The sequence below is a fragment of the Sebastes umbrosus genome, chromosome 5, assembly GCF_015220745.1.
Source record: "Sebastes umbrosus isolate fSebUmb1 chromosome 5, fSebUmb1.pri, whole genome shotgun sequence".
Taxonomy (NCBI): domain Eukaryota; kingdom Metazoa; phylum Chordata; class Actinopteri; order Perciformes; family Sebastidae; genus Sebastes; species Sebastes umbrosus.
In genome coordinates, this window is record NC_051273.1 from 26,044,820 (window position 1) to 26,058,395 (window position 13,576).

The following is a 13,576-nucleotide window of genomic DNA, read 5'->3' on the forward strand; positions in this document are numbered from 1 at the left end:
ATGGCAGCCTCAGAGAGTCTCCTACTTTGAGGAATATAACTTACACAGGTTTAGTTTCTATCCTGCCAAAAGCGGAACCTATTTACATCACAATATCTCTCATCATCCAGAGATATTTAAGACATGTATATTGGATATCCAAAACTGCTAAATAGCATAATGAGAGTGTATGATTGCTACTTTGATTGCTACCCTTTTGAGGGTGTTTTCCTGTCTTTCACTGCATCATGAGTTACCCAAAGGACTGCTGAACAATCAAAAATAAAATCCAACATAAATTATGGATTTGGTAAATCTGCTGATTGTGTACATGTGTCCATTTGTCCAGCTGATTAAAGTGAGGTAGCTATAAATCTTTAATCAAGAGTGACATGAAGATATTGTAAATGACCCGTGATTTAGTGCTCCACAAAAGAGGTGACGGCTAATGTGGCTTCAGTGGTCATCATAAGGTAAACACTTATGTGAATCGTGTATTAAAAATAATTTGATATACCTTGCAATTCAACTTTTTGCACCAGTTTGATTTGAGATTTCATTTTCAAAGCAAACTTGTGCAAAAAGTTGAATTACAAGGTATATCAAATTATTTTTAATACACAATTCAAATAAGTTTTTAACCTTATTCTGATCACTGAAGCCACATTAGCCATCACCTCTTTTGTTAAGCACTAAATCAAGAGTGACATGAAGATATTGTAAATGAGGCGGTGATTTAGTGCTTAACAAAAGAGGTGATGGCTAATGTGGCTTCAGTGATCATCATAAGGTAAATGTGAATTGTGTCTTAAAATAATTTGATATACCTTTTAATTCAACTTTTTTGCACCAGTTTGCTTTGAAAATGAAATCTCAGAGATTTTACATCAGCCTGAAACTATATGACAGAACTCTGCTTTGTAAATTGAAATGTGTGTAAATGTGCATTTTGACTAGTATTAGTCATGAAATAATAACAAATAATGTGAAGCTGAAACAAATCTTTGATGTGGTTGAGAGAAAAAAATAGTCTGCCTTGCTTTTTTCGCCACGATATATTCATCCGCCGCAGCCGTATATCATACAATGAGGCAGTAGGGGCGAACCACGACCTGGGCGGAGTGATTTAGGGAGGACTACACCCAAGCGCCTGTCCGATCGCAGCGACTCCTCTCTCTGTTGCCTGTAGACCAGAAGAAAGCCGGGACGTGACGGAGTCGGGGGGGTTCTTGCTTGCTGGAGGCCCACGTTAAACCACCGATAAATACAGCTTCTTCTTCGTCAGCTCAAGACACGTTTTGTGATCTAACTTGACCCCCTCTACGTATATTTTTTTGTCCATCTTATTAGAGAACTCAATTTTCACAGAAACAAACATGTCCTGGCAAACCTACGTGGACAACCTGATGGCTGATGGCAGCTGCCAGGACGCGGCCATTGTTGGGTACACGGACGCCAAATACGTCTGGGCATCGTTTGTCGGCGGTACCTTTGCCAACATGACGGTCAGTATATGCTCTCTCTCTGTGTCTGTGTGTGTGTGTGTCTAGGGTTGCATGATGAGAGGATGAAATGTACATTAAGCATGCTGGGTGTGTTAGTCTGCAGAGCCAGCAGGCCTTGTGTAGAGAGAGGATAAAGCAGAGCTGTGTGAGTGGTACACATGGTGGTGCCCGCTGCTCACCATCAACATGCACTGGCACGGAGAAGCACCAAGACTTTTCAACCAAACCACCAAGCCTTTGTCGTTCTTTATACATTTTCTGGTACATCTGACACACTTTGTAGTCTTATATTATATTGTTTTCGGAGAAATACTCACCGGAGATGACAAAAGCCAGTGAATAACGGTACCTCGAACTAGCATTAGCTAGCTTTAACTAGCTCTGTTAGCTTATGAGAACCGGTCAGATAACATGAGCGAGTCGAGACAAAGCACACCCATTTACTCTAACGTTAAACTAGTGCTACATTCATTTAGATTATGTCCTTTTGTGCTAACTTCAACATGCTACACCGTCTGATTTACCAGTAGTGCTGCCGAGCAGTAGGCCGGTCATCCCCGTCAGAAACTCATTATCAGCACTACGCTAGTAGCGTAAAGTTAGCGGGTGCTCACATGCCTTCTTGACGCCGTTGGTCGCTCTCGTTTTCCTCCTACTCGTTGTCTGTGAAAGCAGACGCATTTATTCTAACTTAAACATGCTACACCGTCTGATTTACTAACTATAACGTTAACATTTATAAGCAAACTACAGCTCACGGTTAGCTAAAAAAATCAGGCCGGTCATCCCCGTTAGAAACTCATTATCAGCACTACGCTAGTAGCGTAAAGTTAGCGGGTGCTCACACCTTCTTGACGCCGCTCTGGTTTTCCTCCTAACTTAAACACGCTACACCGTCTAATATACGTTAATATGTATTAGCAAACTACAGCTAGCAGTTAGCTAAAAAAAACAGACCGGTCTTCCCCGTTAGAAGCTCATTATTAGCACTACGCTAATAGCGTAAAGTTAGCGGTGCTCACATGGCGGTGCGTGCCCGTTGGTCGTCTGTGAATCCCACTAACCGCTACCAACCGCCCCTTAGTTTCCAAGATGGCGGACACACACACTCTCTCATTCATTTTGTTCATGGAAGCTAATCGAGCCGTTGACGTTCTGTTGCAACGGCTTCACATTCGAACGCTGTAACTTTCCAGACGTTTTTTTTTTTAAAAAGTTAACCGTTAAAGCCGTTAATAGATTAACGGCTTTTAATGTGAAGCTTAACGTGAAGCTGGATCAACCCGGCGCTTCCTTTCAGCCTCCATTTTGTCTGTTAAATAAATTATTAGTCAGTAATTATAAAATGTGTTGTAGGTGTGTGTGTGTGTAGGTGAATACATAATGATTCATGTTAGACATTAAATGACTAGCTGTGCTACAGACTGAGCTATGAACGCGTTGTGCCGCTGCTGCTTGGGAGTGTCCAGACAGGAGAATGTTGTCCTTTATGGAACGTGAATACATTGATCGCGTTCCTTCTCCGTGTGAAGAAAGCTAATGTGAAGCCAGCGAGCTACCAGAGCTGTTAATGTTTAGCCAACATTTGGGCTGTATGAGAGCAGAAAGCTAAACCAGAACATGTGAAACTGCAGTGTTAGTGTGCGGGAACAAGAGTATTACTGGACTCCGGATGAATGTGATTAATTGTGTGACTGGGCCTCAGCATGTAGCTTAGCTTCATGCTAACGGTATCAGTGGAGATCCGTTGAGATTCTGGGTTTCCTCCTGAAGGGTTCCTTGTGTGTTGCCATGACGGTGCAGTTCTGGAGTTAACGGGCGACGGCTTTTGTTCTCCAGACTGCTTCACTGAAGAAACCCGGTTTAATAAACGTGTTTTAATAAACACAGGGCGCTGAAATAGTCACAAAGTGGATCATTAATAGTTGCCTGACCTTTTTTTTTTTAATATAAGGTTTCTCAGGATAATGTTTTTGTCAGCTGTAGTGGGCCTACTAGGACTTGCTGGCTGTAGTCTAACGGAGTCAGCTGAGTCTTTAAACAGACCTTTTCATCTGTGCAGGGCTGGATGTCCTTTCTCAGCAGCAGGAGCACCAACTACTCTTCTGACCAACTTAGCACAGTTTAAAAACAGCTTTGCAACTAATTCTTAGTCAGAAACTCAGTGACGTTGTATGCTATTAACAATGTCATCGACCTTTTTGTTATTTATTGTAGAACATTATTGTAATTTGATGTATTTATTTTATTTATTTTGCACAATTTAAGACTATACAACATAACAGAAAAATAAATGAATAATATACAGTGCAGGAAGAGGCAAAAAACCCTGGGCTTATCTGAAGCCTCCACCTAGAGACAAGATTAATATAAAGAAATAATATGACTAGTAATAGTGATAACAAACAATTAGGACAATATATATATATATATATATATATATATATATATATATATATATATATATATATATATATATATTATAATATATAAAATATATTATATATATATATATTATATAATTATATATCAAAAAAGTGTGTGTATATCAAGTGTGTGTTGCGTGGAAGTGTATTGTTAGTGTTTGTGAGGAGGATATTGATTTAAATATCTATAAAGACTTATGGGAAATTATATTTATTAGTTTATTTGACAGGGACAATACATAGGCATTGTTACACTTAATTAAAGTGCAACCGATGCAAGGTATATAGGACTTCTAGCCATAGCTAATTTGCAGATCTTGTCTTTTAAGAAAAAGAAAATAAATAAATAAATAAATAAAAGAAAAAATACATAATAGCATATCTTACATAAAATCACATAATACAACATGCTACATTACAATTAATGTACTGTATGTTCCCAATCAGTGATCATAGGTTCGGTGCTATTTTCTTTCTAATTTATAAGGGACATGTATGTTTTATACTTCTGGTGAATATAATCCAATCAGTCTTATTTCTGTCTATGTATTATGTGTATGTAGTGTAGGGATGTGCATTCCAAGCAAAAATACTATTCGATAATCACTGGGAACTAGTCGATTATTTTTTTGAAAATCACCGCATACTTGATCGCACGTTACCGCAATTCGATACCACTTCCTGTCCATGACAGGGTTCACATGTAGCTTTAGCCATGATGTCTAGCTCTGCTTTTCCGGCAATGTGTGAAACCCAAAGTGTTTCCATACTTTACTGTATGTGTGGTGTTTAACACTTTGGATTTAAAATGTGAGGGTGCAGGTCGTATCCACGTGGACCCTCCACCGTTTTCTACTTTCTGCGGTTTGTTTTTTTCGTTGACTGATACAGAACGGATATGACTTCACGTTATTCTGATTACAATAATAGCAGTAATTTCCTTCAACCTCCACATTGACTCAAATGAAAAAAATATATTGATTCTGGCATTAAAAAAATCTATTTCAAAATCGTAAAAAGTTATACATGGGTGAATGGTTTCTTTTGTTGTTGTTTTTTTCCACCCCTAAAGGTCAGTTTATCAGACTGAGGAACAGAGATAATCCTCAGTAATTAACCAGTATTGAATGATAACCTGAGCCCTTAATCATGAACAGTGCAGCCCTGTTTCATCATACCTGTATTTATCATCTTGGCCAGTTACAGAAGCAGTCCCTTGCTGTGTTTTACACTCTATCCTGTCTAACTAAAATGTAGTTTACCCCTTTTCTTAGAAACTATTTGATTATATAAATGACTCTTCTACGTGAACACTTTTAATCAGACATTTTATCATTTAGATTTGCGTTTCTAATGAGATCACTGTTGCTCGCTATTTTATACTCAGACCCCCTGTGATGTTCTAGTGTAAATGTATATGAAGTATGCATTTTAAACATTTCACATTATCTGCTCCACTAATGTAGAGTGTTTCGTAAAGTGTTGCAGCAGTAGAGCATGCTTTAAAGGTCTTATTGATAAAATGTTTATGTAGATGAATAATAAAAAAATATATAATATATCCACTGAGCTTCACACACACCTAATGTAGGCCTATAGCTACACGTTGCAAAATCACTTCATTACTCTTTAAGTCCTAGATTACTAAAAATTGCACGCAACTAGTACAATGAGTAATATTCCTGTCACTAGAGGCTGTCTGAAGCATCACTTTACTCCATATTTATTCTGCAAGGATCTATGAATTCAGTGAAATCCTCAGATATCCAAGATCTCGAGTCATAGTATTATTTCTTCTCATATAGAGGGAAGCGTAACATTTTATAAAATATATTTATAGACTTGCCCCCCAAAGCCATCCAGAATTGAACCTCCATATTCATTCCTCATGGTGCTTATTTTCTGAATTTGAATTCAACGTACACACAGAAATACGTGTCTAAAACTGCATGGTTTATAAGAGCTCTGACGGTGTATAACCTCGTAATGTCTCTTAAAGCCACACTGGAGGGCTGCAGGTGAGTTGTTTTTATGCTGTGTGGTACTGTGTTTATTTTGAGATGAACTTGGGGAATTGGCTCTGTTTACCTGCAAGTACAGCTGTCTGTCATGTTTTCACACTATTATTTAGTTTTTAATAGTTAAAGGTGTTCTTTATGATTTCCAGAGCATTAACATAGCAGCAAACAACTATTTGCTATGTTAAGATATAGTAGAGTAATGTCTACCTGAGCAGAGAATGAAGTCGCTCTCCCTCTGTGTTTGGCGTAATCCGAGCCTCAACGTGCTTTGTTGACATAGCCGGGCTGGCTTCGCATGCTTTTTGCGCATGTGAGCTTGCCCCCACTGGCTAGTTCATGGCAGCTGCTCTGCACTGCGCTCATATGGCGGTTACTGCTGATAATGCTGTCCGACCGACGGCGCTGTTGCAGAAGCGTAGCACCCACCCTCTGCTTCCAGTTAACATTGTTAGCTCTGTCAGCAGTATCTGCTGTTGTTTTCGCTGTTAGAATCATTAGCTATGAGCTGCTGGCTCAGCTGTTGCCATGTTGAGAGCTGTGTGGAGACAATAGAAATGCTCCCAATCTCTCATTTAGCACCTTTAACTAAAACTAAAAAGATGTACTCACACTTTTGATAATCAATGTTCAAATCCTATGAAAACATGAATATGTTCTCAACAGCGTAAGAGATGTTTTGACCAAATATTTCATAAGAAATATTGTAAAAGTTTCTAATTGGTAAATTAATTATTTAACAATTTTTTTTGGCTTCATAAATAATGCAAAAATTGAGGGATGTGTCCAGTAATAACACTGTAAGGTATTGCTTGTAGAGGAAAAAGAGAAAATTAGAAGCTCAGAGGAGAGGCAGAGGAATTAATTGTTTATTTGTATAGCACTTAAATCAGTCTCAGAAGGCTTCACAGCGCCCACACTTGATGCAATAAATTAGAATTATGTTCAACAAGAGCAAGGAAAAACACCCACCAATCACCACCAAGGAAAAACAGAGAAGAGTCGCTGCCTGCATTCATCTACATTTTCCATTTAAAAGAGACGTACCTGACTTCTTGCTTTTGTGTCCCCCTCTAGCCTGAAGAAATCGACATATTGGTAGGAAAGGAGCGTGAGGTATTCTTCACGGGTGGGATGACCTTAGGCAATAAAAAGTGCTCCGTAATCAGAGACAGCCTTCTAATTGACAGCGACTGGACAATGGACATCCGGACAAAGACTTCAGGAGGAGAGCCAACATACAACATATCTGTAGGCAGAGCCGCCAAAGGTGAGCACCACGTTCAGTGTTAGTCGCAAACATTTTAGTAGTGCTACAGTGACAGCGTAGCCTGCTCTGTTGTAGTGCCCTTAGTTTAGCTACATTTATAAACTTCTGTGTTGTCCGTGCATGTGGGATAGATTTTGAATGCACCTTTCCTCAATATATGACACAGGTGTTGACATATCTGTAAATCACAGGACATTCAATGTAATGGGGGAACAACTGCATCTCAGCTAAATGTGATCTGTAGAAATACTTAGTTTGTTTGAGGGCCAAGGGGCAAGTTCATATCTAGAGGGTCATTGGGTCAGGGTAAAGGGGAAGTTCCCTTAAATTATGACCGTTTTCCATGCTAATAGTTCTGTCAATAATAGCTGTATTGCAGTTTAATATAAGTTTGATATCTTTTGTTGGCGTTGGGAAGACTAGACATCTTACAGATGACCTAATAACAATCCTAAATAATTGATTACATGTTTCTCGCAGTTTCCCCTCTTTGGTATCTATCTTTTACATCAGTTGTCTAGAAGGATTTCATGCTTCCTTGCTCCTGACACATTTACTGCCCTTCTGATTCAGTCCAGATTTTCACTGAACTACCACAACAAGATCTATGATAAAACTTTAAAAATGTGATTGCATTATATCCTTACTTTGTGGAAAATGTTGCATGATTTAAAATAGATGAGATTCTTATCAATGTTGGGGCACTGTTCAGCCCTAAACGTCAACATCCATTCGCTTTTCAGCCAAATTGAACATGTATTGGTTGGCTGTAACTTCCACAAGCTGGATGCCTGTGAACCAGAACAGCAGTAAAGCTAACATGTAATTTGTGCTCTGCATAGCTGAAACACTTCACCACAGAGGTCAGTCACAGATCTCTATTTGAAGGCTGATTTAGTTCAAATGAAGTGCATAAAGCAAATATGTACAATTAATCGTTTTTATATGAAAACTCTGATTTGACACATGCATTATGTGAAATAATAGATGCATACATATATTCTTTTTTTTTTTTACAATAAATAGAGGCAAAGTCCCTCCCCTTTCGGTGGAACCCCATAGGACTTTATTTTGGAAAAAATATGAACGGTAGTCAACGGCGAGAGATAAATATTTTTTTGATCCCGTTTGAATTGCGCCACGGATCACACATACGTGTCAATTTAAAACCTAATTATACAAGTCAAGAAAGTTTGTTTGTCGTAGTATCATTTAGTTTTGTGTGAAACCGCTCGGTGAACTACATCTCTCGTCTCATACTATGTACGTCACCAACACTAGCTAGGTAACTTGGTTATGTTCCGCGCACAAATGAAACGTTACCTTACCTGATGTGTTTTATCCAGCGAACCCTGGTCATTTTATCAGCCAGGAAGAGAAAGACTGAGTGAGACACGTTTCTCATGCGAGTACATCCCAGTATGAAACACACAGGCATCGTAGCTTCAGTGAGAGACGTCACTTATGCGACTTTTTGGTGGTGTAGTCTTTCTAATTATGTATTGTCACAGTCTTATACTTAAACAGTTTTACATCAAACGGGATAAAAAAAATATGTTTATTGCCGTTGACTACCGTTAATATTTTTTCTGAATTAAGGTCCCATGGTGGTCCACCTGAACGGGAGGGACTTCGCCTCGCTATAGCTTTAAATGCACGTAACTGTCAAAACGGTGACATGACATTTCGGAGGCGACAGCGCTTTACATTAGCAACGATCAATTCCCTAAATTAACCAAATTTTGTTTGATACAAAGAAGTCAAGTTAAGTCCCCTTTTGCCTGGAGTTGTGCCAGTTTTCATGTTGCCTGTATGGGCCCCGACGCCCTGTCCTCCCCCACTTTTTCCCAGACACTACAAAAACGTACAGGTGAGACTGTAACTGGTTCACTCTTTGGGCCAGGATTTTCTTAAAAACTTTCTGAACTGCATGCATCTTCCTCTTTCCTGGTTAACACACTCCCTACCCTCAGGAGTATGAATCTGTTCCCCTGCTCACATGCTTCCACTCTATTCCTTCTATTCCTGGTAAAAGACTTATTCAGGGCTCTTACATGTATTGAGGAGAGGTACCACAAGCATGCTGCTGTTACCGCATGTGTGCCGCATTAGTCGTGGTTGTTAGTATCCAGTAGAAGCTTCACTTGCCGAGTCTTTGCTGCTGGCATGGTGTGTATTGATTACAGATGAAACAAAAAAACTGGTCTCTTCAAGTGGAGTGCAGTGAACTCAGAAGTACAGACAGAGAGATAAACACCACGCCACTTGTATTAGTACAACATCCAAACAATACCTGGTCACTTGTCTATCTAAAATGGGGAAAGAAGCTGATTTGGCAGCCATTTGGACGAGTTAACTTAAATTTACCTCCTAGCCAGTGTGCAAACTTTAACTGGGGCTTATTGCTAAGATATGCCAGACCCTATGCATTAATATAGATATATGATGATAAATTCTGGGCATCGCTATTTGTGCTTTCAGAAGAGATTTGCAAGCTGGAAAGATAATCATCTATAATCAGGATTTGATGGAACACTAGGAGGCATTTTTCTTCCCAACTAACACAGATTTTTAGAGGTTTAAAGATAAATCAATATATTATCCAGCTCTAGTGTTAAAATGAGTATTTACTAAAGGAAAGAGTACATTCATGCAATACTGCACTCAATGCAGGATTGCTTTTCTGTCAATAGCAGCAAGTTGGTTTCAAAAGAACTGGGATGAAATCCAAACATGACCTTGTAAAGATGTATGTAGCTCTAGCACAACTCCATTAGGTCTGCAATGGTTACTTCTCCAGTCCAATACTGATCCTTACTGTGAGGCCAGAGCACACTGATGTGGGAAATTAGCTCATTTTTTTAATCAATAGTTCATGACATATCAAACATTGCTTTCACTCTTAGTGGAAGTCAGTAGATATTAAAGAGATCAACTCCAGCTCTGAGCCTGTAGACTGACAAACAGCTTTGCATGCATCCTTTTACATGTATTCTCCCACTGTACTCTCTCTGTCTTCCCAATTGTAATGTCTTGTTGTTTCACCACCAGCAGCACTGATAAGAAAATGAATGCTAAGGCTTGATACTGCCTTCAGACCAAAGCGCCGCCGCTATGGTTTTTGTGTATTGTCCTCCTCCTGTAGCTGTCTCGTCTGCCTGCTGCTTTTGGCTCTGTGCTCTTTTTCTTTTCACTTGTGTGATCTCCGCACCCTATCTAAATGTCCCTTCTCTGTCTCTTTTCTTTCAGTGTTGGTCTTTGTAATGGGCAAAGAAGGGGTCCATGGAGGCGGATTGAATAAGAAGGCATACTCGATGGCAAAATACTTGAGGGATTCAGGGTTTTAGTTTAGTTTTGACGTAGCTTATGTGGTGTAGTTGAGGTAGAGAAAAAAAGAAACGAAAACAAAAAACATAAAACTTTGAAAAACAGACCAAAAAAAATTACTGTCAAGACCATGTACCCCCCCCCCCCCCCTCCCCTCCCCTCCCCCCCCCAAACAGGAGCATTTCTAACAAAGAGCAAGGTTCAGGCTCTATCCTCGACAACGTATCCCCACACTTAGCAAGGTGGCAATAAAACAAAGTATATTTTCCAGTCCTGCTATCACCATGTCTGTTCATTTATTTTGTTTTTTTCCTTTGTGTACTCCAGCATTGGTTGTTGTCATGGGGAAGGAAGGTATCCATGGAGGGCAGCTCAACAAGAAAGCATTTCAAATGGCTGAATACCTGAGGAAGTCCGGATACTAAAGCAGCCTGTACCCAGCCACCTAGCAGCCCACCCTTACCACCCTGTTGCATTTCACACTACTTCCAGTCCTAGTTGCTAGTTACTTTGTTTTTTTTTCTTTTTCTGCCTTCTCTCCTCCCCATTTGTTATCCCATATTTTGTTATCCTCTCTCCCTTCCACACACTTGTGCTGTGTACTCTTACCCCCTTTTAAGCACTATAAGTTGATCCATAGCAAAGATGAGCATGTTGCTAACAGGATGTCATGACAAATCTGTAATTAACCAGCAAAATTCTGGCCAAAACACTAAAGACAATAAAAGCTATAGCGTCAATTTGAAGTAGATATTTCTGTCTTTTCTCTCTTATCATGGTGCCCATTTACTTAATCCCTCCCAAACCCGATCATCATACACACCCCGTCCCCGAGCAGCCGATGACTTTGGAGCACTTGAGCGGTAACTGAGCTCGTCACGTCTTCCTGTTTAATTTCCCCCCGTCATGTCCGGGAGTGGAGACTGTTCACATGTCGGTCCACTGTCGTTTCCCTCTCTTCCCACCGCTGTCCCCCCCCCCCCCCTCTCTACACTCCCTCCTGCCAAAAAAATGTTTAGTTCCTCCCCTTTCCCCGTTTCCACATCCTGTTTGCTCAATGCAGGCGACACTACAAACCTCACAGCAGACTCATCTTCATCAAACACCAACCAACCAGTCCCCTAACCCCCTCTCCTCCTTTCAGATCCACTGCTCTGTCCTGAATACATTTTTATAAAAGGGGGGGGGGGGAAGCGTGTGTGGGCGGTGCTAATATCGGCTCCGTTGACTATCATGAGCTGGATGTGCGAGCGTTGGTGTCATCCAGATGCTGGTAGCCTCTCCTCCCGTCATCACGACCTCCTCCCCGACGACACCAACACCCCCATGGACATTCCACAGTAACAATGGCTCAGGCACTTACTACTGTTTTGTTTGCCAGCTCCTGTAATATATTTTCTTTCTTCTTTTTTTTTTTTGGAAGGCTGCCATTTTTGGACAGTAGATATCCCAGCATATAACCATCTGGAGCGTGTCCAGTTTTAATTTTTTTTTTCTTTTTTTATAGGACCAAGTGTAGTCAAAGCTCGGGTGTTTATACAATTGCTCTAAACCATATGAATGATGACTGCTAACTTTTTTCTGATGAAGGAAACACTAACCAGATAGTAATACTTACCATGGTTAAGACATATGAAGGACAGGGGAGGTAAGGGTGGGAGTATCTGAAGACAATTCTCACTACATTGTTACACTACCTTTTTTTTTTCTTTATTGTTAAAAAAACAAACAACTGCATTTGTACAAACCCATGCTGTGTTGACAACTACAAAACTGTGGAATAAATTGCCTTTTACTCTATAGTCAGCTGAGCTCTGGGGTATCACACGGTTTGTCCGCGTTCAGTACTGCTAACTGTAACGTCCAACTGACAAAAAAAAACAAAAAACACTTTTCAAAAGTAGAAACGACACTCGACGGGAGATGGGATTGGTTGGAACAAAGATGCTTATGGTTGTCTTGTTGAAATTTAACTGCAGAACCTGTGTATCCTGTGCCATAATATAGAGAGATCTGTTGCTGTTGTAAGATGGATTTTACCCACTGTCCACTAAAGAGTCATTTCATTGGCACTTTTTCCTTTCTTTTCTTTTCTTTTTTTTTTTTTTTTTTTTTAAAAGCTTCAGCTCCACTGTTTAGGCCTTGTGGGATATGTGTACTCATAAAAAAAACAACTGTTTCAAGTCCTATTTGCTGATTTATGTTCATTTCCTTTTTCCTCACCACTTTTGTTTCTTTAATGCATCTGATTTCATATGCATAAAACCAAGAAATGCCATAAATTGATTTATCACCTTGTTTACAGACAGATCAAATAAATTTATTCCAACCAGATACATGTTTGCTGTTGTCCTTTTATCACACTGATTGCTGCCTCTCTTTGAAAGGAATAGTTTAACATTTTGGGAAATGCACTTAATCACTTTCTTGTTAAGAGTCGGATGAGATGGATACCATACTCCTATCAATCTGTTTAATATGAAGCTGCAGCTGGTTTGCTTAGTACAGACTGGAAACAGGGAAACAGCTAGCCTGGCTCTGTCCAAAAAGGAAAACGGCAGGTCATCAAATTAAAGAAAAAAGAGAAATTCCAGAAATTTGAGCTGCATCAGTCACTACGTTGATTTGCACAAAATATTCCCGTTCGTGCCCGTTTTCTGAAAAAAACAATGCTCCTACTAAACTGTTTACATGGCTAAGGAAAATGAATATTCCACTAATATTCCTTAGAGCTGGCCGTTAACAAGCAAGAGGCTGTGTGTCATATTCTGAATGTACTGTATACATGTCCAAAGAATGCGCCTAAATCCTGAACAATATCGGCATATTCCACGTCTTAATCAGAAAATGGCCTAATTCAGAATATCCAATATAGAATATGCCGTTTACATGACCTGTATCAAATATCGGAATATTTTCATATTCGAAATAATGGTGGAATATTAGTGTGCATGTGTCGGCCTGACTGCAGAGTAAAACCCAGAACCATCTAAAATCTGGACTAAAAAAAAAGAGCAGTGCAGTTTTTCAGCCAATTCGGTAATCCTGCCT

General features: G+C 39.7%; 1 protein-coding gene across 2 annotated transcripts; it reads left to right on the forward strand.

Moving 5' to 3' along the window:
- Positions 1-1,083: 1,083 nt before the first annotated feature.
- Positions 1,084-12,859, forward strand: LOC119488777 (profilin-2-like). Of its 2 annotated transcripts, none has more exons than XM_037770674.1 (3): positions 1,084-1,484; positions 7,006-7,198; positions 10,448-10,804. In XM_037770674.1, exons 1-3 carry the CDS (start codon positions 1,356-1,358, stop codon positions 10,543-10,545), a joined length of 420 nt encoding a protein of 139 aa, XP_037626602.1. In that variant the 5' UTR covers positions 1,084-1,355; the 3' UTR covers positions 10,546-10,804. The 2 variants fall into 2 exon arrangements, with proteins under 2 accessions (XP_037626602.1, XP_037626601.1); XM_037770673.1 differs by lacking the exon at positions 10,448-10,804 and adding an exon at positions 10,853-12,859 and having other exon boundaries at positions 1,097-1,484.
- The last annotated feature ends 717 nt before the right edge of the window (positions 12,860-13,576 follow it).

Bases quoted from the DNA above. Each gene is read 5' to 3' on its own strand.
- LOC119488777 (XM_037770674.1), top strand. From the start codon at position 1,356: ATGTCCTGGCAAACCTACGTGGACAACCTGATGGCTGATGGCAGCTGC. The intron at 1,485-7,005 runs GTCAGTATATGC...GTCCCCCTCTAG, and splicing joins GTACCTTTGCCAACATGACG to CCTGAAGAAATCGACATATT. The intron at 7,199-10,447 runs GTGAGCACCACG...CTTTTCTTTCAG, and splicing joins TGTAGGCAGAGCCGCCAAAG to TGTTGGTCTTTGTAATGGGC.